The sequence below is a fragment of the Fonsecaea pedrosoi genome (genome assembly GCF_000835455.1).
Source record: "Fonsecaea pedrosoi CBS 271.37 unplaced genomic scaffold supercont1.7, whole genome shotgun sequence".
Classification (NCBI taxonomy): domain Eukaryota; kingdom Fungi; phylum Ascomycota; class Eurotiomycetes; order Chaetothyriales; family Herpotrichiellaceae; genus Fonsecaea; species Fonsecaea pedrosoi.
This window is the reverse complement of record NW_013550609.1, coordinates 3,050,406-3,070,679: the sequence shown is the minus strand read 5'-3', so window position 1 is coordinate 3,070,679 and position 20,274 is coordinate 3,050,406. Positions and strand designations below refer to the sequence as shown.

The window sequence follows — 20,274 nt, the reverse complement described above, 5'->3', positions numbered from 1 at the left end:
CACCCCATCAATAGGTTCCGTCTTGTTGTAATGACAGTGGGCTAGCGATCTGGACCATACTCTGGAGTCCTTGTTTGCGAGACGAGAACATTTTCCCTCAAGACTATGGGCGACGAAGGAGCAAGCTATAGGTATTCAGAATGGCCAAAATTGATCATACTTGCGTGCTCACAATATCATACACTTGTAGGAGTAACTGTCGGGTCCGAATTTGCACTCTCGCGCAGGATTCTCCATGCAATCTCTTCCTGTTGTTTGCTGATCTCCTCACCTGTCCAGGGTCGCCATTGCTCTTTTAGTTGATGTCCCACAACTTGAACACCATCAACAATCGGCCACCCATGCTCCTTTGCAAGGTGGAGATTGCGTGTCTGCAAGGGGTGGTAGCACATGTCCAGCATACACGCGTGAGGCGGTCTTTCCTTAGTAAGAAATTGGACATACACGGCCCTAGCTTGGATTTCTCCCGAGGTTCTGGGTTCAAAGTCAGGAACAGTGCTCACGATCCATTGTGGGCACGGCAAGGTCGAGGCTTGCTCTGCGGTTCGGACGTGGACAATACTTGGCCGGGTCGGCGTTTTGTAATGGTTCACATCTTCGAGAAGCTCTTCAATCTCGCCAGCGTCGCGATTGATCACGTAGACGTCCTCGCAGCCCAGATCCATAAGTGCGTAGATTGCCGCTCGGCTTGCGCCACCCGCTCCAATCACCATGCCTTTGAGCCCTTGTACGGCACTTGTGGCCGGTTCGCTCCCTAAAAGAGCCTTTTTGATCCCAACCCAGTCCGTGTTGGTGCCTCTCAAAGTACCATCATCGGCAACAGAAACATGGTTGCAAGCACTGAGCTGATCGACAAGATCATCAACATGGTCCAGGCACGGAATGATTGTCTTCTTATAGGGCATTGTAACAATACCTCCAGCGAAATCCGAGGCGTGAAATGCGTCCAAAACTTCCTGGAGAGCCGAGGCCTCGAGAAATGTCATCTTCCAACGGCGTTTGAGACAACCAGCAATGAAGTCGTGGGCACGGGGTGCTATCGAGCCACCACCCAGGCCGCCTGCTATGAACAGTCGACTCCTCTGTGTGGAAGTATTTCCCATAGTGATCCGGTCGCCTACTGGATAGAGACTGCTGAAACAAGACCAATGGAATATGCTAAAGAACTGTGATGAAAGTATCCGGAACCTGCTGAAGAGCCGTCAAGGTACGGGTACCAACAGCCTTTCCTTTCAGCGACGTGTAGATACGCTCACATAGAGCTACATATACCTTGGTATTGTCAATTTTGTTGGTTCATGCTCAGTATGAGGTATATGGAGTGGCAACGAGAAGGGACTGACCCGCCAGGAGCATCCGAAAGTATTTTGTTAGCCCGTAGGTCGACCCGTGCGGCGCGGCGCGCGGCAAAGTTCATTGCCGGTCAAGCCTGTGTTTGACAGTCAATTATTGGGGTCAGGTTTCAACTGCGGAGAGATCTATTGTCGGCCCCATGTTTATGCGAATTGCCTCCAAGTGGGAGATGTCGAGATGGTACACAAGCAGGGTCTCGAAGGATCGTCCATGGCGTTCTTCTGCGATGTTTGTTAGCTGTTGGGTCACGCGGAACTGTCCATCGTCAATATCTACATTTCGTCAGCTTTTTGAAGCTCATCCGCACAAATGGTTCAACCCGCTGTTGCCTCATTGTCCCTGGGTGATCCTGGTGTCCACGACATCAAGTCAAGACTGCGCGCAGCCGCACAAAATGGATTTCATGGGGTCGAAATCATAGGCACCGATATCGACGCTACTGCAGAGAAGCTCCCGGCAGGATTGACTTATGATAACAGGCTGCAAGCTGCGAGGAACATAAGAAAGCAGTGCGATGAACTCGGGTTGACTGTGATTGTCCTTCAATCATTCCGACACTACGAGGGGCTGCTTGATCGTCGGCAGCACGAGGCTATGCTGGAGAAACTGCGACTATGGTTCGATATTGTTCGAATCTTGGGGTGCGATATGATTCAAGTGCCGACAACTTGGTTGCAGGAAGGGACGACGGGTGATGAGGAGACTTTGGTCGCTGATCTCAGAGAAATAGCAGATAGAGGCCTTGCAGAGAGTCCTGTAGTCCGATTTTCATACGAAGGAGTAGCTTGGGGCAGATATATCGACACGTGGGAAGGCACATGGGAGATGGCAAAGAAGGTCGACAGACCAAACTTTGGGCTTTGCTTGGACACTTTCCACATCGCTGGTCGGGTCTGGGGTGATCCTACCACGCAAACAGGGCGCACTGGCAATGCAGACAGTGCTTTGGAGGCATCGATCCAGCGTTTGATCCGCGAGGTAAATGTCGAAAAGGTGTTTTATGTCCAGGCCGGAGACGCAGAGAAGTTGGATCCATCACTGAGCCAGTCACATCCTTTCCATGCAATTGACCAGCCTGCAAGGATGAGCTGGTCACGAAATGCGCGACTGTTCCCCTACGAAGAGGAGAGAGGAGGCTATCTTCCCATTGAGCGGGTGATGAAGGCAATTGTGAAGGGGTTGGGCTATGACGGATGGGTTAGCATGGAGCTGTTCTCATGTGAGCTATCGCAGTCTGATCCCGAGTTGCCGTCGAGGTACGCGGCTAGGGCTTCGGCATCGTGGAAGAAGATGATTGCGACATTGAAGCAATGAGGATCAGTCAGAGAAGTGTACGAGGAACTCTGCGTCTTTTCTCAATATATGAGCAGGGAATGAACATGCATCCTTTCAACGCGAGAGCAAAGGAGCGGAGGTTGAGTAACTGCGGTGAATGTGATTGGCTGATTCGGCGTGGCTGCAAAAGTTGCATCTCCATCTCCATTTCGCATCGTTTAGGGAAACTTTCTTGTCTTTCAGTGACGATTGTCAATATTCCTTTTCCCTCCGTCCTTTCGCTCTCGGTCCATTCGTCGTTCTTCCCATCTCCATACGCCTGTGAGGTATCCAGGGCTGGCTATTCGAGCTTCGTTTTTCTTCTGTACAATAGATTTCTCTGTCCTCGATGTCTGAACCCGTCGCTATCGATGCCACCCGCGCACCCGCATCCCTTTGGGACCGCGTGTCGAACTGGGTCTCGGAGAATAAAGCTGTCGCTTATACCATCGCTGGAACAGTAGTTGTCATCACGAGTGCTGGCGCCATCTACTATTTCTCAAGTCAGAAAAGCGGTGCCCCTGCTACGCCTACAGAAAAGAGAAAGAGCAAGAAAGAGCGACGGAAAGAAAAGAAAGCTGCCGAAGAGGCACAGAAGGCAGGGATTAGTCTGAAAGATGAGGAAGCTGGTGAGACTAGGTTGCCACAAAAAGCGATGGGAAACACGACTGATTTACGATGCAGGCACGGCGCCTCGAGCTGCGACCGTCGAGACCGAGGATGAAATACCCGAGATCAACGAGTCCAACATTGAAAACTTCTCGAAAGAGGTAGAGCTGCCTACACTGTCCTTGAGACGCTCTTCTGACCATGACCATGAGCAGGAGAGAGCAACATATGCCGGCAAATTAAAGGCTGCCGGCAACAAAGCATACGGCTCCAAAGACTACAATAAGGCCATCGAGCTTTATGGGAAAGCAATCCTATGCAAACCCGATCCTGTGTACTACTCTAACCGAGCCGCTTGCTACAACGCCCTTAGTGAATGGGACAAGGTGGTAGAAGATTGTACTGCTGCCATCTCGATGGACCCAGAATACGTCAAAGCTCTGAATCGCCGCGCACACGCGTATGAACACTTGGGACTCTTCTCTGAAGCGTTGCTGGATTACACAGCCAGTTGCATCATTGACGGATTCAAGAATGAAAACAGTGCCCAAAGCGTGGAAAGATTATTGAAAAAGGTGGCAGAGAAGAAGGGCAAAGCGATTCTTGCCGGCAAGAAAAACAAATTACCTGGTGCAACCTTTGTTTCCAACTATCTGCAGAGCTTCCGGCCGCGCCCGCCACCTGAGGGCCTGGATGAAAGCGCTGAGCTCGATGAGAATACCGGCAAAGGCCAGCTTCAGCGTGGCTTGATCGCCATGCAGAAGAAGACTGCCGAAGGTTACGACGAAGCTGCGGCGGCCTTCAAGAAAGCTCTTGAACTCGGAGACCTGGGTGAGCATGAGGCTTTTGCCTACAACATGCGTGCCACGTTTTTGTACCTCGAGGGCGACATCACCAACGCTCTCGATGACCTCAACAAAGCCATTGAGCTACAACCTTCTCTCACTCAACCATACATCAAGCGTGCTAGTATGCAGCTGGAGTTGGGCAACAAGGACCTTGCTGCAGAGGACTTTGAAAAGGCCATGACACAGGACAAAAACGATCCAGACATCTTTTACCACCGTGCACAGCTGCATTTCATTCTTGGAGAATATGCCGACGCCGCCAAGGACTACCAAAAGTCCATTGATCTGGACAAGGACTTTATCTATTCGCACATTCAGCTGGGCGTCACCCAATATAAGCTAGGGTCGATCGCGTCTTCGATGGCAACATTCCGACGATGTGTGAAGAATTTTGACAAAGTGCCCGACGTGTACAACTACTATGGCGAGCTGCTGCTTGATCAGCAGAAGTATCAGGACGCCATCGAGAGATTCGAGACCGCAATCGATATGGAGCGCCAGACAAAACCCATGGGAGCTATCAACGTGCTCCCGCTCATCAACAAAGCCTTGGCACTTTTCCAATGGAAGCAGGATTTCAAGGCGGCGGAAGAGCTTTGCGAGAAAGCGTTGATCCGTAAGTTGCCACTCCGGCCAAATGGAGTCTGACCAGCTGCTAATGTGCTTCTCTAGTGGACCCTGAATGCGACATTGCTGTGGCCACAATGGCTCAGCTACTCCTTCAACAAGGCAAGGTGACCAAGGCTCTGGAGTATTTTGAGCGCGCCGCCGAGCTGTCGAGAACAGAAGGGGAAATTGTCAATGCGCTTTCTTACGCCGAGGCCACACGTACGCAGCTGGAGGTGTCACAGAAGTATCCTCAACTGGCTGCCCGTCTGCAACAAATGGAGGGCGCAGGCATCGGCGGACCTCAACTGAGGTAACAATGTCATCTCCATGGCATGGAAGTTTGCATTTGGTCTTGTTCTAGCTTTTTGTTCCCGGAGGATCTCCCATCTTGCCTTCTCCTTGTTGGTTCTGAATGGATACAGGTCTTTTATGCTGATGAGCGATCTTGACGAGAGATTCTTGACCTGTACGGAGATATGTAATACGCATCTCTTCTTCTTGTGGATCCCAGGGTTAGACACCGAGATTCGCGAATATGGCGTTTGATGAGCATGAGGGAACAAAAGGTGTGTAGCAGTGTGTAATAACAAAAGAAATCTCAAACTTGGTCGTTCTAGGCTTGGCCTGTGTATGCGAGTTCGAATATACGGAGACGGCCACGAGGCTGGATGAGGCTGGATGATGATCATGCTCTGGACAAGGCTGCAGGAGGGAGGCCGTTAGTCTGCTCAACTGCTTAACTGCTTAGCTTCTGGGCGCCAGCTACCTAGCATGCGGGTACCTAAAACAGCAACATGATCCCCCCACAGACCCTCCCCCTCCAACTAGTCGTGCTGGTGTGACTGTTGGCGCCGCGTCTTATCGATTAGCTGGCAGGCGCCTTGCCCCTCACTTGCAGCCTGCCACTGCAGCCCATCTGCGCCTGACTTGTGAGACCGCGTTCAAGACAAGTCAAGGCCTGAACTGCCTCATCTCGCCAGCTGCCCTCACTTTACACCTCGACGGCTTTACTTTTCGACTTCTATCAAAGAGTCAGCTTTGTCTTCTAGAGTCCTGGAGCCCTGTGTGGCTAATGATCTTGGACCCTTTATCTGCAGCTGAAACCTTACCTAGAGGGTACAACTTAATCCCGAGAGCCTGCCTAATTCAAACGACACCCCTTCTGTCTCTCCGGTCACTTGTGCCCTGAACCCATTTCAACCTCCTCTCTACTTCAGGACTCTACACTTCAAAAGAAAGCACGGCTACACTAGCCTGAATACCGTTCCCTCACACTTCTTACCCAACAAGACTCCTAGAAGGAGTCCTGAGATTGACGAACTCTTCAGGTGAAACATGGCAGATCCCAACCCCTCCAAATATTGTACGTCCCACGGCCAGTCTTTGTGCCATGTAAATGTATTTACTGATATGCCATCCAGTGACCATTACCCTTCGAGAACTCGACTTCCACGAACCTATTCCCCTGCGAGTCATTACCCTCGGAGCCCCAGATTGGGAGATTAGGATCGGTCGGGGTTCTGTGAGCCGTGTGGAGGAATTCGCCCCTGCTGAGGACAATGCCTGGTTTGATTCTAGGGTCCTATCAAGACGACATGCCATTCTACGTGGGAATCCGACAACCAAGGTATTATTGCATCATGTTACCCCTGGCCTGGAGGCTAATATCTCTCAGGAAATCTACATTCAAGATATTGGGTCGATGCACGGCACTTTCGTCGCTGGCAAGAGAGTGAATACGAATCAAATGGAGCCCATTTGGCCTGAAGACACCGTGACACTGGGCGCTGATGTGATAAGAGGGAATTGTGAGTACTATGAAGAGTTCGGAGTACAGGCTTCTGACACCCAAACAGCCCACTTCAGTGCTCTGCGGTTCATGGTCACTTCGAATTGGTGTGACGAAATGTAAGCAAGTCCGATCCTAAGATAATATCATTCACTCATCTAGGATGCTACAGTTTTCACCAACCACACGCACCCCAGACAAATCCAGGAGTGAGAATATATCAAAACACCTTCTCGGCCGACTACAGTGACGAGGAAGCATATTCCGATCCTTCTATCCAAGTCTCCAGCAGTCCAGAGGAGAACGAGGATGAGCACGAGGAGAGAAATACTGAACATCATTCAGACCCCGAGGACGAAGACCAGGTCATCCAAGACTCTGTCCGAGAAGCCAGCATCGAGATAGTCGTTCCCGAGGTGACAACCTTCGCCGTTCCTGAATCCGACGACGCATCCAATACTCAAAGTCACGCTTCAGGGCCAGATGTCTCTAGCGGAGAAAGCCCGACCTCCAGCCCGTTGATTACAAGCGATACCCATGAAGACAAGGGCGCCCCTCCTGAGGAGATCTCCCAACTGTTTCAGGGTCCCGGTATCTGCTCTGCCAGCTCTGACTATACAGACCATTCTCAAGTTCTTGTCCCTAACTCAGGCCAGCAGCCAGAGGTGCTACCAACCATGGATGAGAATACCTCTGAGGAAGATTCATACGGCGATGATGAGCTTGAAAACACATACTCAGACTCCTTCAGCTCGCTCAATATCCCTCCTATCAATGTCGACAACCTGGCAAAACCTCTTGCTGCCTGCTTGAGTCCTTCGGGCCCCACCGATCACCCGGAACATGTTCGCGCCCCTAGCCCGTCCGATGCGGCAATGGTCAAGCCGACGACCGACTCTGGACTTCGCGTCACATTGACTGCCCCACCGTTTTCGAGTCTTGGGTCGTCTAACCAAAATCCCGGTCCGATGGACAACCACGTTGCACAAGGTCGCCTCAGTTCTGCATGGGCCGGACACAATTCAGTCTTGTATGAACCAGTTGCACATCCGCTTGTACCGGAACCGTCTGAATCAGTCTACTACCCTTCTTATCGCCCTTATATGTCTCTTTACGCTGGTCCATACACCTTCCAAAGTCCCGTGATGTCGACTCAGGCACAATCAGCTGCTTCGGCACTCTCGTTTGCTAGTGTTGTGTCACAACAGCAAGCGTCGAAGGATATGGACGGCGCAAAGAAGCGCAAATGTGACCAGATCTCTTCTGATGAGTGTCCAGGGACAAACACAGTTTCCTCTGACTCTTATTCCTCCGAAGCCAAGGATATTCATGCGACAAGTGTTGCAATTGGGGTGCGAGAGACCAGCAGTGTCAATGGTGATACCTTGCTGGACCCATCAACTTCGGAGGTGGCAGAGTGTAACGCATCTATGCATGTCGAGATGCCAGCACGCAAGAAAGTCAAAAAGAACACAGTCAAGGCTCCTGAGCAGCGGGATGGTGGCCGTAATAGCTTTGCCAAGACAGCTGGAGCAACCATTGCCGGTATGGCCATTGGGGCTGTCGGCATGTTCATTGGGCTTCTTGCTCTACCAGAAGATTACTTCATGTGAAGGATTTTACATGATTTCTCGGAGGGGTCGATGGATAAGTGTTGGCTATGACTTCTAATGGTTTCGGAGGATGAAGGATTATGCTCTCATGACTTTTATGCATGAGACGGTCATGTGTGACATAAAGGGTATCAGATTACCGGAGTTGATCTTTATGGTCCAACGGATGTTTGCGACAAAGGCGGAGCTGCGAGAACAGGAGCTTTCATACCACTGGTGAGGACTCTGACATACCATTCAACATCGAGCTTCTCACTGCGGGATGAGCATTGGGGAGAGAAGAGTGAGAAGGTAAAGGGTGGACATGATCATGGAGTTGTTTTAGGCGGGTCGCAAGCATACGAGTTCGTGGACACAGGCGTTGCATCAAGTCATCTTACAGTGGTCCTAACTCTTCCATAGCTCGAAAGCTTTTATACCCTGGAATGGTCTTGTTATTACGGTTCGTGTTCTACGGTCGGTGAATGCGAATAATGAAAGATTTCACACGGAATGTATGTGGTCAATAACCTCGAAGATACATATTGATGATTCGCTATCGAGCCGGTCGTCGGCTACCCTCTCATCCTCTCTCATCCTTTCTCTTTCCCCCTCTCTCAAGCCCCTCCTAGACAGTGGTTGTGGTTGGTGATGATGGGATTCGAAAAGGCAACTTGCTGCTACTCATACAGTATAGAGAAAGTTAGTCCCAGGGTCCAGCGTCCGTGCTCTCGTGTTCTTTGCTCATGCCGTGTCGCTTTCATACTTCATATCTTCATGTCTTCGTATCTTCGTGTCTTCATGTCTGTCATACCTCGTGTCTCGTTCCGTCGTGCCCATGCTCGTGTCGGTCAATGTACAGCCCATCCGCAGGTGTCGTCTCGATCCCATCAGTACATCATGATCTCTTCCTCACCAATCTCCCCATCCCAGGTTCAAAACAAGAAACAATCCTACCTACCAGTCCAATATTTTTCGATTCATAACATCTGATATGGCTTGTAGCGCGGTGCACTCGCTCCAACCCATCCCGGCGGATCGCCAGTCTCAATTCCCCACTCTTTCTCCTCTTGGTCCCGTCAGACTTTGATTCATTTGTAGGCGATAGGTTCGCTTATCGTGTGCGACCCGTGTATAGTATTTGGCCTTGAATCATGTCGTGACCGTTTTGTCTCATTTCCTTCACTCTCCTGTTCTGCTGGGCGTCCTATCCTGGTGGCTTATTTCATGTCACCATTTGGGTATCCTGTAATAGAGTCATGCCAGATCCCTCAACCCGCCCAATTTGTTGGAGGCCGTTCCATAGTGCTGAATATCCTTCAGTCTCCGTGTCAATGGCCCGTGACTTCTGGATACAAGTACAACGTCCAAGATGTGCGGCCTCTTGTAATGCTGATTAGCACTCATCCATGCTTTGCCCTTCAACATTGGTGATCAATGGCTGGACTGAGCGTAGCCAGGCTGTGATACTGTCAACTTCCCACCAAAGTGTTTAGAACGAGCCCTCAGCCCATCGCTTTGCTTAGATTTTCTCACTCCAGGAGAAATACTCCATTGCAATTCAAAGACATGGGCGTTAGATGGTTTATCTCAGCCAAGGCCTGGTCATTAGGAACCCCAGTGATGGGGTCCTCCCGCTTGCGCTGACCGAGTGAGACAGGGGGGACACTTGTCAGAAGCTGACCATTGTCCTATGTCCATGTTCCACGCGCGTCCTGTGCTTCAATGTATAGCCTCTCCTATTCTGGGTGTGAGGCTGCTTTGGAGCCATTGGACAGGCAAGAAGGCTCATGGGAAAGCTCAAAACGGTGCGGAACCAGCCCTCATGGGACTTTCGCCATCGTCGGCGATTTTTCTCTTCTCGCCCTTTGTCTCATTCCCACGATCGTCATGGGTTGCATTGGTCTCATCTGCCGTTTTAGTCTCAAAGTTGACCACATCGAAGCCCTTCCCGTACCACTCATCCCAGTCCCAGTCTACGCTGCGGTGATTCTCCTGCCCAAAGGCTCGAATCATGACTTCGCCCTCTCTCTCCGCCTCCGCTCCTGCCAATAAGGGCTTTGCATCTTTCCGGTATTTGCTTGTTGCTCCCTGTCCCCAGATTGTATTATCGGCCAAATTGATGAACGTTCCAATCTGTCTGAATGTGAAGCTGATCCTCTCTCCGTCGAAGGCGAGTTCGGCAGGAGTCTTTTCCGAAACCGGTCGTTTGTCGGCTCGAATGGAATGTAGCCACTGCCTGTTGGTCTCCTGCCCAAGGGTAAAAAGAGAGTTGTGGGGAAGAGGGATTCGTTGAGAAGGCCGAGCAGCATCTGGTTCTTCCCTCAAGTCGCTTGGTGTGAGGGCTGACTTCTTTGCCCTGAGCATCATGGTTCGCTGAGCTCCCAGGCTTACATTCACAATCTTAGATCCCCGGACAATGTCGAGCGTCTTGTCGGAATGCTCGGAGATGTTGTCCTCGCCGTGCCGATACCACTGAATCAACACATGGTTCAACGAGTGGCCGACAACCTTTTCTGCAGCCTTGCGCAGCAGGTTTACCACCGGATCGAAAGGCAATAATTCTGGAGATTCGTCCGCTGGATGCCTGTAGATTGGGACCTCCGTGCCATCCTTAGACATGGTCCCCTGGACAGCGACCAGGCGAGGCACTTCACCGGATCGATGGAACATCTTCTGCCATTTAATATCGCTTCTGCAAGAATAAAAGGCCTCTTCCGCCTCCACTTGGTCGAGGAGGCTTACAAAAAGGTTGCAGTCGCCCTGTCCTAGGACGTCTCCAGGACCAAGGAGCTTTGGCGTCATCTTCTTCTTCTTTTTGGGAGCTGGCGAGCCGATCCCTTGGCTCGCCTCAAGGCCCGGATTTTCGACCTCAGTGGGGTCAGCTTCTGACATTTCCTTGTGGATAGATGGCTCTCCGGTCGAGAGTGTCCGATGCAGTATTGATGTCGTAGGGGTAGAAGATCTGACCGAGGACTCGTGTGAAGGTCGTCGCTTTCGCGTTAATTGCTGTGCCTGCTTGGGTTTCAGCTGCTCAGCATGAGTCGAGGTACGACGAGAAGAAGGCTTTTGGGATAATTTCAGGACACGCTCTTCGTCCAAGGGATCTAGATCACTGGTTGATCTTTTCCGGGGAGGACTGCGCTCAACTGATATATGTCTCATAGATCTACGAGATGACTCACTGGGTGTGTTGGAGTCACACCGGCCCGCCCCGGTCTGTTCCGTCTCTTTCGGCGGTGTTCTTTCGGACTTGGCGAGGGTGTTGGGGGCTTCTTCGCTTTCGAGACTCGAAATCCAGTCGTGAATTTGGCTTCTCGAGGTGTGGGATTTCGTCGTGCGAGCCGGTGGTGGCAGGCTGACCTGGAATCTGGTAGGATAGTCCTCTTCGTAGATAACATCACCAAGCAGGCCGGCAATGTCGTCACGCAGCTCCTGACAGTCGATTCCATTTGCACCCATCGTGTCTGCCATCTGACGCATGGCTTCTATATGACAGGCTTCATCAAGGTATCCGAGACAGTCCTCAACAAGTGTAACCTGGACACCATGGCAAACGGCGTCAAGGACGGTGGCGTAGACCCCGACGTTTGAGAGAGAGCCGCAGATGTAGACTTCGGTGATGAGGTTGGATCGGAGATACATGAGTAGGGACGTGCCTTCAAAAGCTGAGTAGTGAGATTTCAGCATGATTAGGTCTCTTTGTGCGTCCATGGCTGTTTTTATGCTTTCAGGATAGTCGGCGCCCGGTGAGCCGGGCATGCAGCATCTATGCTTAGTGGTGGTCAAGACGGGAGCAAGAAACGCTTCCCGGTCATGAGTGACGTCTGGGTTCGGAGAGGGTGACAGGGGATCTTCGCGAGGTGAGCGCGTGTGACCCGGGTCGTTGTAGTACTCACTGGTCTCTTCGTTCAAGTCCTGCCGTTGGAGATGTTGTTTGAGGACTATAGAGTGAGTTCCAGTTACCGAAGAAATGGTTGAACGGGATTGTCTGTACTCGGTCCCTGCCCATATCACCTCGCCCTTGGCACGGAATTCGTCTACCAGGCACAGTAAGTCGGATAAGAAGGGTTCAATATTGCCGACGGGAAGCTTGCCGCTGGGTTCAACAAAATCTTTTTGGAAATCAAGCAAAATCAAGGCTTTCTTGGTCTCGATAGGCGGTCCTGGAGGGACAGAGCCGGGTTCGAATAACATAATGATCGTAGGAGATGTTTCATTATGCGAGGAACCAGTATCACAACGGCGGGATAGAGGACACAGCGTCCTCCACCTTTTGAGAGACGCGCTCTTGTTGAGGTGCGAGCTTCGGTCCTAGCTGTATAAAAGTCCAAAGCAGGAAGCCAATTGCAAGCGTCAGAATTGGCTCGGACCGCGGTTATGCTGGATGGCGGTGTAGGCGTGTTGGGAGTTCCCAGAATGGCCTGACAGCGGGCGAACAAGCCCGAAGGTGGAAGAAAAATGTACGCAACAATGACCTTCGCAGCTGTGGAGGATAGAAAGTTCAGATCTCTCGAAACAACGAGGGGCTCTTGGGGCGATGGTCCACAAGTACCTCGTCAGGTAGGGCGAATCGAGGAAGGGCGTCGGAAGGAACCAAAATTGTGTTATCCGACTGATAGACCGCTCTTCCCTCTTTTCTTCTTATGGCGACGCCGGAGCGTGGGAGAGCTTGAAGGTTATAAGAATTCGAGGATGAACTAGGACCTTGGTGGGATGTTTGATGATGTGGCTTGTGGGGGTAGATGGGAGGAATGTTTTAGTTATCTAATGGTGTGAAGGAGAGGCATTCAGTTGTTACAGAAGTTGTGAGAGAGAACAATCGTATCCGCACAGGAACCTGCTGCAATATTATGAAGGAATATAGACGGTCGAAAGGTTTCCTTTTGTTTGCGACATGGAATAGGAACAGCGTGTATATCCGAAGATTTTTCTGGTCGATATGAATGCTGGAATGGTGGAGGGTGGGATAACAAGTGATTGCTGGCTAAAGCGGGGACTAAGTTAGGGTGACGACCAGGGTTTGTCGATCGCCAGTCCAATTGCAGGCACCTTAAATATTCCAACAGGAAAACCGTTGTTGGGGGCCGATGAGGTGGTGAGTCGAATGGGGATAATAACAAGGAGGCGTCGAGTAAGACCTGCGGGGGATCATCGCCATGACGGAGGAGGTTAGAGCAGCCCAGCGGCTTGAGGCGGGGAGGAAGTTGAAACCGGGTTCTACGACCCAGCCGTGGGAAGGTCTGGACGAACAGACAAGTCAGTGATTGAGGTAGTAGGGGCGAGTTTGGACGAGGGACATAAGCGATGGAGTCCAAAGGGTGTACAAGGACTGGAGGACGAGTTGAGACAGGTCAAGTGGGGTATGAGAGCACTGAAAGTTGAGACTGTGAACCCAATGGATGTATGGCTGAATGGATGAATTCAATGAGATGAGTTGAATGCGAGGAGCAGGGGAGCAAGGGTGAAGCAAGAGACAGGGGTGCCAGTGACAGAGCCCAGCGGGAAAATGGAGACGGGAATGGAGAAAGACGGAAAGACCAGGGATGGAGGATTGAGAGAAGAAAGCGGAAGCGCAGAAAAGCCAAGGTTTCATTCAATTCAATTCATGCATGAACCAGCAAGAGAAGGAGAAGAAGTGCTTTTTTTGAGGCAGCAGGCAGCATTCAGGAAATGCATCAGGCACACAAGTGATTAGAGTAAGGGAGATGGTGAACGAGGGAAGGAGAAAGAGACAGACGCCGGGTTGATGATTGGTGCATAATAGGTTGGGGACGCAGGCAGCAGGTGCAGGTGCAGGTGCAGTTTGCATCGAGGAAAAGCAAGTGGCAGGTGGCAGGTGGCAGATGGGGGTTGCAACCCAGTCAGTCTCAATCCTTATTTTACTCTTTCTTCACTTTCACCTCATTTCTCACTTCCTCTTTCTCTTTCACTTCCAACTATTACCGAGGACTCGACTCGTAGAACACTTCTCGTGGCAATATCCATGGTAGTACTGTTCAAATCCTGCTCTCCATCAAGCTTACATTTTGGTCCAAACGCCGATGCACATGGTAGATCCCCTTGCACCCTTCCTCCACCTTCCCACAGATGTACCTCGCTAGATATAGTCCGTATCCAGGTCGCTCTCCCAGGTACGCAGGCACGCTACTACAGACCCTATTACTTGTCCTGGGTAGTTCCTCTTGTACCCGACACGCTCTCTTATAGCTTTCATCATATCTTCAAAAGGTCCATGCACACCATTTCATCCCCCGATAGCCCCGCCGCCGGCAAGGATTTCCTCTTCCCCCCCTTGTTTCTAAGCCATCCCTGCACAACAACACTTGCATCAAGCCCACTACCAGGACCTCCATCTCCCCCTCCCACGCGTGTTCTCTAACCCCATCTAGTTTGTTCCATCTCTCCAGGCGGCCATAGACTCCTCGGTAACGATATAGAGCAAACCCCTTCAGAGCTGAGCGTGCCGCCACCACCACCATCATCCACCCCAGGGCGACTCTATCCGCATTCCTTCGTCATGCCGCATACGCTGCATTAGGGCATTCCTGTCCCCTGCCCAAAAGGTACAAACCTCGATCGGCTGCTCCCTGCTAACTTCTTATTCAGCCTGCATATCGCTGAGACCTGCCTTTCAGATGAGCTCCGCACCCACTCGTCTACGTCTCCTCCCGATCGCCTTCCCATTTTCGTCATTTACTGACTCTCTGCATGCTGAGTCGCCTACATCCGCGTGGCATCATGCTCTGCATGTCTGCCTCACTCAAACTTAGTCCCCACTCCCGGTGGAGGTTTGACTTGTTGGTTTTGTTCCCCCGAATCCACAAATATCATCTTCTCCAAAAGATTGGCGTTACTACGAATACTCGATCCTTGAAAAGAGAAAAGAATATCACCAAAGAGGACGATCAGTCTCAAACAAACTCGTGCTTCGGGTTGGTAATCCCCGTGCTTGCGCTCTCTTTGGTCGTAGACAAATGTCCCCACCGTTGGCGGACCGTCCACAACATCCTTGCTTGGTTGATACGCCCTGGAGTACGCGGCTGCGCGGTAAGCCGTTCATTCTTGTTCATATTTGACTGCCCTCGGGCACGCGAGCGTAAGGATTGTGCTGCTGTTGCAACTTTAGGAATCCTAAATCCGAGAGATCATCCTATGTACATCATGTGCCATCCTCCGGCCGCCCTGGTCAAAGCAATAGTGTGACCTGTTTCCCGCTCTTTCATAGTTGGCAAGACCAACTTCCGCGTCCCCTATGAGGTGGCATTCATGGAGACAAGGTTGAAGCGAGATGCTTTGCGATGAGAAAGGGACCTTGGTGAGTTGTATTCAATCGAGGTCGCTGTCCTTGTCGTCGTTGTCGTCTTCATCCATTCCCATAGCCGCATCCATCAGCTCCTTCACCTTGGCTTTGATTTCCTCCACCTTGTTCTCCTTGACCAGGCAGGTCCTATCGTCGATTTCCTCCAGGATGTAGGCGTGGCCGGACTCTCGGTCGATCTTCCGCACCATTGCCATCTGGGGCGGATCACACTGGAGAAGAGCCCCTTTCTGGGCCTTCGGCATAGTTCTTGATGCAGCTACTTGGGGTGGTAATCACTTCGGAGAAAGGCGGTAAGTGGACGATGCGATATCTGCATAAGGAGGTGTGTGTCGCAGAGGGTGGTTGTCACTGTGATTGCGATTGACCTTATCCCTCGGACTCGAGCGATTGTGATAGAGCTTGTCCCTCGGACTGAGGAATAATTTGAAACAAGCCTAGGGCAGCTACAGCGTTGGTGGAACTGGTCAGGCCTTGACGCTTGCGAGCGAGGCGAGGTGACGAGGCGTGCGAGGTTCCTCGGTTGCTCGTCACACTCGAATAATGCCAAGTGATTATGTCATTCATGGCACCTTGACGTGTCATTTGAAAAAGCTATGTGGAGTGCATGCGCTGCTCGCCGACGCTAATCCAGGCATTCGGAGGCATACGCCTCATTCCGCACTCATTCACTTACACATCGACTACCGTCGGTGATTCCCTCTACCTACTCGGTACCTCGTCCATGATCCGGTTTCCATGTATAGTGCCAACTCACTGCTCCGATCCGAATGTTGTCTCCCATGCATCGTATCCCTCGCTGGCAAAGATCCTTTCAATCTGTCTCCTCCGAACGCCGACATTACCACCGTCGAAAATCGGCAAAGCCAATGCGTCGTTCAGCAGGTGCCCGAATGGCTGCTTGGTCGAATATGCAGAAATACCAACTAGACTGATCGCATCCATCACTGACTCTACTGCGCTCTCCGAACCAAAAATCTTGGCTTCGTAGCACAGCTCGGCTCCGTGTCGCGTCCGACCGAAACAATGCGCTGCCTTCCAGACGAGAGCTCGAGTGGCTTCACATCGAGTTTTGATCTTGATCAACAAGTCTGCCACGCTCTGCTTTTGGATCATCGTCTCCGTTGACCCTCGCTTCTCAGCTTTGGCCCAGGCTAAAGCTCGATCAAAGGTTTGCCGCATGATGCCCACGCCCATTGCACCCACGAGAACTGCCGACGCGGTAAAGGTCATTTCGACCACATCAGCACCCTTGCCAGGAGGTGCGAGCAAGTTTGATTTTGGCACCCGCAAGTCCTTGAACCGGATATGCGGCCCATTAACAGCTGTGTGCCCAATCGTTTGAGGATGGTTGAGAACCTGATAGGCACTTGGGTCATTGGCCGCAATGTCTTGTTTGGTCACGATAATGATGGCCGTCTGGCCACGGACGTCGTCAGCTGGGGCAGATCCAATAACACGGCATACGACGCACTGAACGTCGGCGCCTCGATCATCCCACCCGGAACAGTTTGTTGCCCAGATCTTCGTCCCCATCAGCAAGGCTCTCCTCTGAATTCAGGGCACTTACCTTTTCACCACTGATAACATATTGGTCCCCTTCAACATGTGCGGTGGTCTGAAAACCGGGTGCTCCAGCCTCGGCGAAATTGGCGCTACCCTCAGGTTCAGAAAAGACCAGACTGGCCATTGGAGTACCGGTGCCGTCCAAAAATGGTTTGAAGAACTTCTCATGTTGACTTGGGCTCCCCGCCATGACCAACGGGGTCAAGCCAAGGCCAGTCCCAAGGATGTTTATAGAGGCGCTAGTTTCGACGGCATAAAACTCCTCGACAACCAAAGCTGCCTCTATCAATGGACCACCTCCACCACCAAGCTCTTTCGGAATTTGAGCCTTGATGAGTCCAGCCTTGACTGCTTCGGCATATATCGGCTGCGTCGAGCGGAAGCGTTCCTGCCATTGTCCCGGTGAGGCACCTTTACCCTCATATACCGAGCGTGCTGTAGTGAGGTTCGCCTTTGCCCAGCCCTTGACAGCATTTCGGAGTCCCAATTGCTCAGGAGAGAGCTGAAGATCAACCATCTTCTTGATGCAACCAACTCAAATGACAAAGAGCGTAAAGTTTGAGTTGAACATCTTCAGCGATCCAAGACCGACGGCTTTATATCACTAGATGGGAAAGCCCATCTGCAGTGGTTTGTGCGTTTTCCCAAATCGGCATTTGTCCCTGTTCAAGTGAGACCTAGTTGGACGCTGCTAAGGTTTGCTGAATAAAGCCGAGCTTTGTGTAAACTTGCCTGGGATAGGCGGAAAACTTCCGAAGCGTGGAGTGATTTCTATCTCGGGTTACGTTGGAGTAGGCCGGATGAACCCATATCTCCATGGAAAGAGCCAAAATGTTTTGCTGCGGTCAGCTATTGTAACGCCTGCGGAGGAGGCTCGCTTCTAGATGCTACAAAGAAGCCACAAACGGGGTCCAGACGCAGTCCTGAACCTGCTAAAATCCCCGCTCTGCGCAGTGCAGCATTTTGTTTGGTTCACTGGGTGGGACGAGGTTGAGTTCCTCCCTGCATATGCACAATTTGATCATGTATGTCCTGACGGCTGATGACACTGAATCACCCACATGTTATTCTTGACGTCCGACTCCAAGATACCACGCCTGCACCAACGGTATTGCAATAAAATGAAACTATTGGCAAGATGGAGATGTAGACAAGGAAGAGATGCTTTGGCTCGGTGAATCTGCGAGATTGATCTCGATTGCGACAACTGAATTCGAATCGTGGAGGAGGAAAGATGCCGTGCAGCGGCAACGTGCAGGACGATCTCTCTGGCACACACCCTATGATGTGTGTCAATGTGTGAACCCTGCAGCAAAAATCCCTACCAATTATCAAACGCGGCGGGTGTTGTATTGCGCAATAGTATCGACTCCAAAGAAAAGTCCTGAGTTCTGTGGCAAGATTCAACAGTTTTGACGATGTCTACCTTATATCTGAAGTCAATAATGGATTTTGCAGAGAAAGGACATGCAGACGCAAAGATGAGACCAAGATACAACTGGGCGATAAGGCGGTGCCATCCAATGTGAACCTGACTGTTTTCAAATCAGAAATGGAAGCGCAGGCAATTTCTACTACCGCCCGAGCAGGTTGATTCACTTTGATTTGGATTCTTTCGAGATTTTTTTCGTGTCACTCCTTCAGCAGACCAAGCTACCAGGCGTTTGTAACTGTTGTCTTTCGTGTCTCTCATTGAGTTGTCTTCTGGTCGGCGCTATCAAGTTCGGGCAGTCCATCTCATCTCTCAGTAAACACCCTACACATCGTGCAGAATGCTTCAATTCTTGATTCTTGTCGCCATCGGTCTCCTTTCTTTCCTGGCACGGGATGTTGCTAGTATCGTCCTTGATGTTGATGATACACGTGAGTCTGATTGAAGTCTCATCCATTCCACTTCTCTCTGCTGACTATGGATAGAATCCATTCTGGAGGCGGCCGCTCTGACCGCTCGAGGCGTAATTGACCTGTATAACGGCAATCAATCCGGGGGGACTCCAGGAAAATGGCCCTTTCCGCCCTACTACTGGTGGGAGAGTGGCGGCGCATGGGGTGGGTTGATGGAATACTGGCATTATACCGGCGACGACAGCTATGTCAATCTCACGCAGGAAGGACTCATTGCTCAACTTGGTCCCAAATATGACTTCAACGTTCCTGCCGAAGCCTTCGACACCGGAAACGATGACCAAGCCTTCTGGGTCTTTGTGGCCATGTCCGCGGCCGAATATTCCTTCCCTCAACTGCCTGCTCCCTATCCATCCTGGGTGCGGATTGTCAGCAATGCTTGGGAAGATTATGTTACGCGCTGGAATTCTTCAAGATGCAACGGAGGGTTGAAATGGCAGTTCAATCCTCAGAACGCAGGCTACTACTACAAGAACAGCGTCTCCAACGGCGCATTCTTTCAGCTCTCGGCGAGGCTGGCCAGGTTTACAGGCAACCAAACATATGTTCTTTGGGCGGACACGATCTGGGATTGGGCATCGGCAATCGGCTTGGTGGACAATATCTACAATGTCTTTGACGGGACTGATGAAACTATCAACTGTACCGGCATTGACCACCATCAATGGACTTACAATGTTGGCGTCTTCTTGTACGGCGCGGCAGTACTGCAGAACTACACCAACGGATCTTCGCCTTGGATCGAACGGACCGCAGGCCTTCTCGACTCAACCAATACTTTCATCAGTCCCTTTCGCAATGCATCCAACATCCTGTTCGAGGCGCAATGTGAGCTCTCCATGTCCTGCAATGTCGACCAGCTGTCAATGAAGGCCTATCTCATTCGGTGGATGGCCGCGACGTCGAAGTTGGCGCCTTTCTCGGCAGGTCGAATTGGTGAGGTGCTTCGAGCCTCCGCTCAAGGCGCAGCAGCATCTTGCACGGGAGGTGGAGAGAACAATACATGTGGCAGTAAGTGGTACATTGAGGGGTGGGATGGTACAACCGGGCTGGGTCAACAGCTCTCGGCACTGGAAGTCATGTACTCCCTGCTGGTCAATGAGACCAATCCACCCGCCACCTACCCAGATGTCTCCATTCTGCCTGCTCCCCCGTTGCCGACAATCACCGCTACTGCCACCGAAGGACTGCCAACTGCCAGTGGTATCGCTCGTCCGCTTCACGATGGAGCGGCGATCATTCAATCCAGGGCCCAGAATAAGATTCGGCCCCTTGTCGCTGCCTTTATCACCTCATTAGCAGTAATGTGAGACGTTAATCAAGGTGATATGGTGCCGTTCAGCCATTGTATGGGAGATAAAAAATGTG

General features: G+C 51.4%; 8 protein-coding genes across 8 annotated transcripts; 4 read left to right on the top strand and 4 right to left on the bottom strand.

Annotated features, from left to right (window-relative positions):
* Positions 1-176: 176 nt before the first annotated feature.
* Positions 177-1,103, bottom strand: Z517_11156 (uncharacterized protein; the record flags this gene model as incomplete). Its single annotated transcript, XM_013424764.1, has 1 exon — positions 177-1,103. One exon carries the CDS (start codon positions 1,101-1,103, stop codon positions 177-179), a length of 927 nt encoding a protein of 308 aa, XP_013280218.1.
* A 559-nt stretch (positions 1,104-1,662) lies between these two features.
* Positions 1,663-2,667, top strand: Z517_11155 (uncharacterized protein; the record flags this gene model as incomplete). The annotated part of the gene is made up of 1 exon (XM_013424763.1): positions 1,663-2,667. The coding sequence occupies one exon, from the start codon at positions 1,663-1,665 to the stop codon at positions 2,665-2,667; it is 1,005 nt and encodes a 334-aa protein (XP_013280217.1).
* A 349-nt stretch (positions 2,668-3,016) lies between these two features.
* Positions 3,017-5,047, top strand: Z517_11154 (uncharacterized protein; the record flags this gene model as incomplete). Its single annotated transcript, XM_013424762.1, has 4 exons — positions 3,017-3,296; positions 3,352-3,437; positions 3,492-4,740; positions 4,797-5,047. 4 exons carry the CDS (start codon positions 3,017-3,019, stop codon positions 5,045-5,047), a joined length of 1,866 nt encoding a protein of 621 aa, XP_013280216.1.
* Positions 5,048-6,068: 1,021 nt separating this feature from the next.
* Positions 6,069-8,135, top strand: Z517_11153 (uncharacterized protein; the record flags this gene model as incomplete). The annotated part of the gene is made up of 5 exons (XM_013424761.1): positions 6,069-6,096; positions 6,155-6,360; positions 6,409-6,541; positions 6,590-6,641; positions 6,695-8,135. 5 exons carry the CDS (start codon positions 6,069-6,071, stop codon positions 8,133-8,135), a joined length of 1,860 nt encoding a protein of 619 aa, XP_013280215.1.
* A 1,779-nt stretch (positions 8,136-9,914) lies between these two features.
* Z517_11152 (uncharacterized protein) lies at positions 9,915-12,311 on the bottom strand (the record flags this gene model as incomplete). Its single annotated transcript, XM_013424760.1, has 1 exon — positions 9,915-12,311. The coding sequence occupies one exon, from the start codon at positions 12,309-12,311 to the stop codon at positions 9,915-9,917; it is 2,397 nt and encodes a 798-aa protein (XP_013280214.1).
* Positions 12,312-15,443: 3,132 nt separating this feature from the next.
* On the bottom strand, positions 15,444-15,680 carry Z517_11151 (uncharacterized protein; the record flags this gene model as incomplete). Its single annotated transcript, XM_013424759.1, has 1 exon — positions 15,444-15,680. The coding sequence occupies one exon, from the start codon at positions 15,678-15,680 to the stop codon at positions 15,444-15,446; it is 237 nt and encodes a 78-aa protein (XP_013280213.1).
* A 508-nt stretch (positions 15,681-16,188) lies between these two features.
* On the bottom strand, positions 16,189-17,518 carry Z517_11150 (uncharacterized protein; the record flags this gene model as incomplete). Its single annotated transcript, XM_013424758.1, has 2 exons — positions 16,189-16,959; positions 17,006-17,518. The coding sequence occupies 2 exons, from the start codon at positions 17,516-17,518 to the stop codon at positions 16,189-16,191; spliced, it is 1,284 nt and encodes a 427-aa protein (XP_013280212.1).
* A 1,255-nt stretch (positions 17,519-18,773) lies between these two features.
* On the top strand, positions 18,774-20,216 carry Z517_11149 (uncharacterized protein; the record flags this gene model as incomplete). Its single annotated transcript, XM_013424757.1, has 2 exons — positions 18,774-18,864; positions 18,919-20,216. 2 exons carry the CDS (start codon positions 18,774-18,776, stop codon positions 20,214-20,216), a joined length of 1,389 nt encoding a protein of 462 aa, XP_013280211.1.
* Between the last annotated feature and the right edge of the window lie 58 nt (positions 20,217-20,274).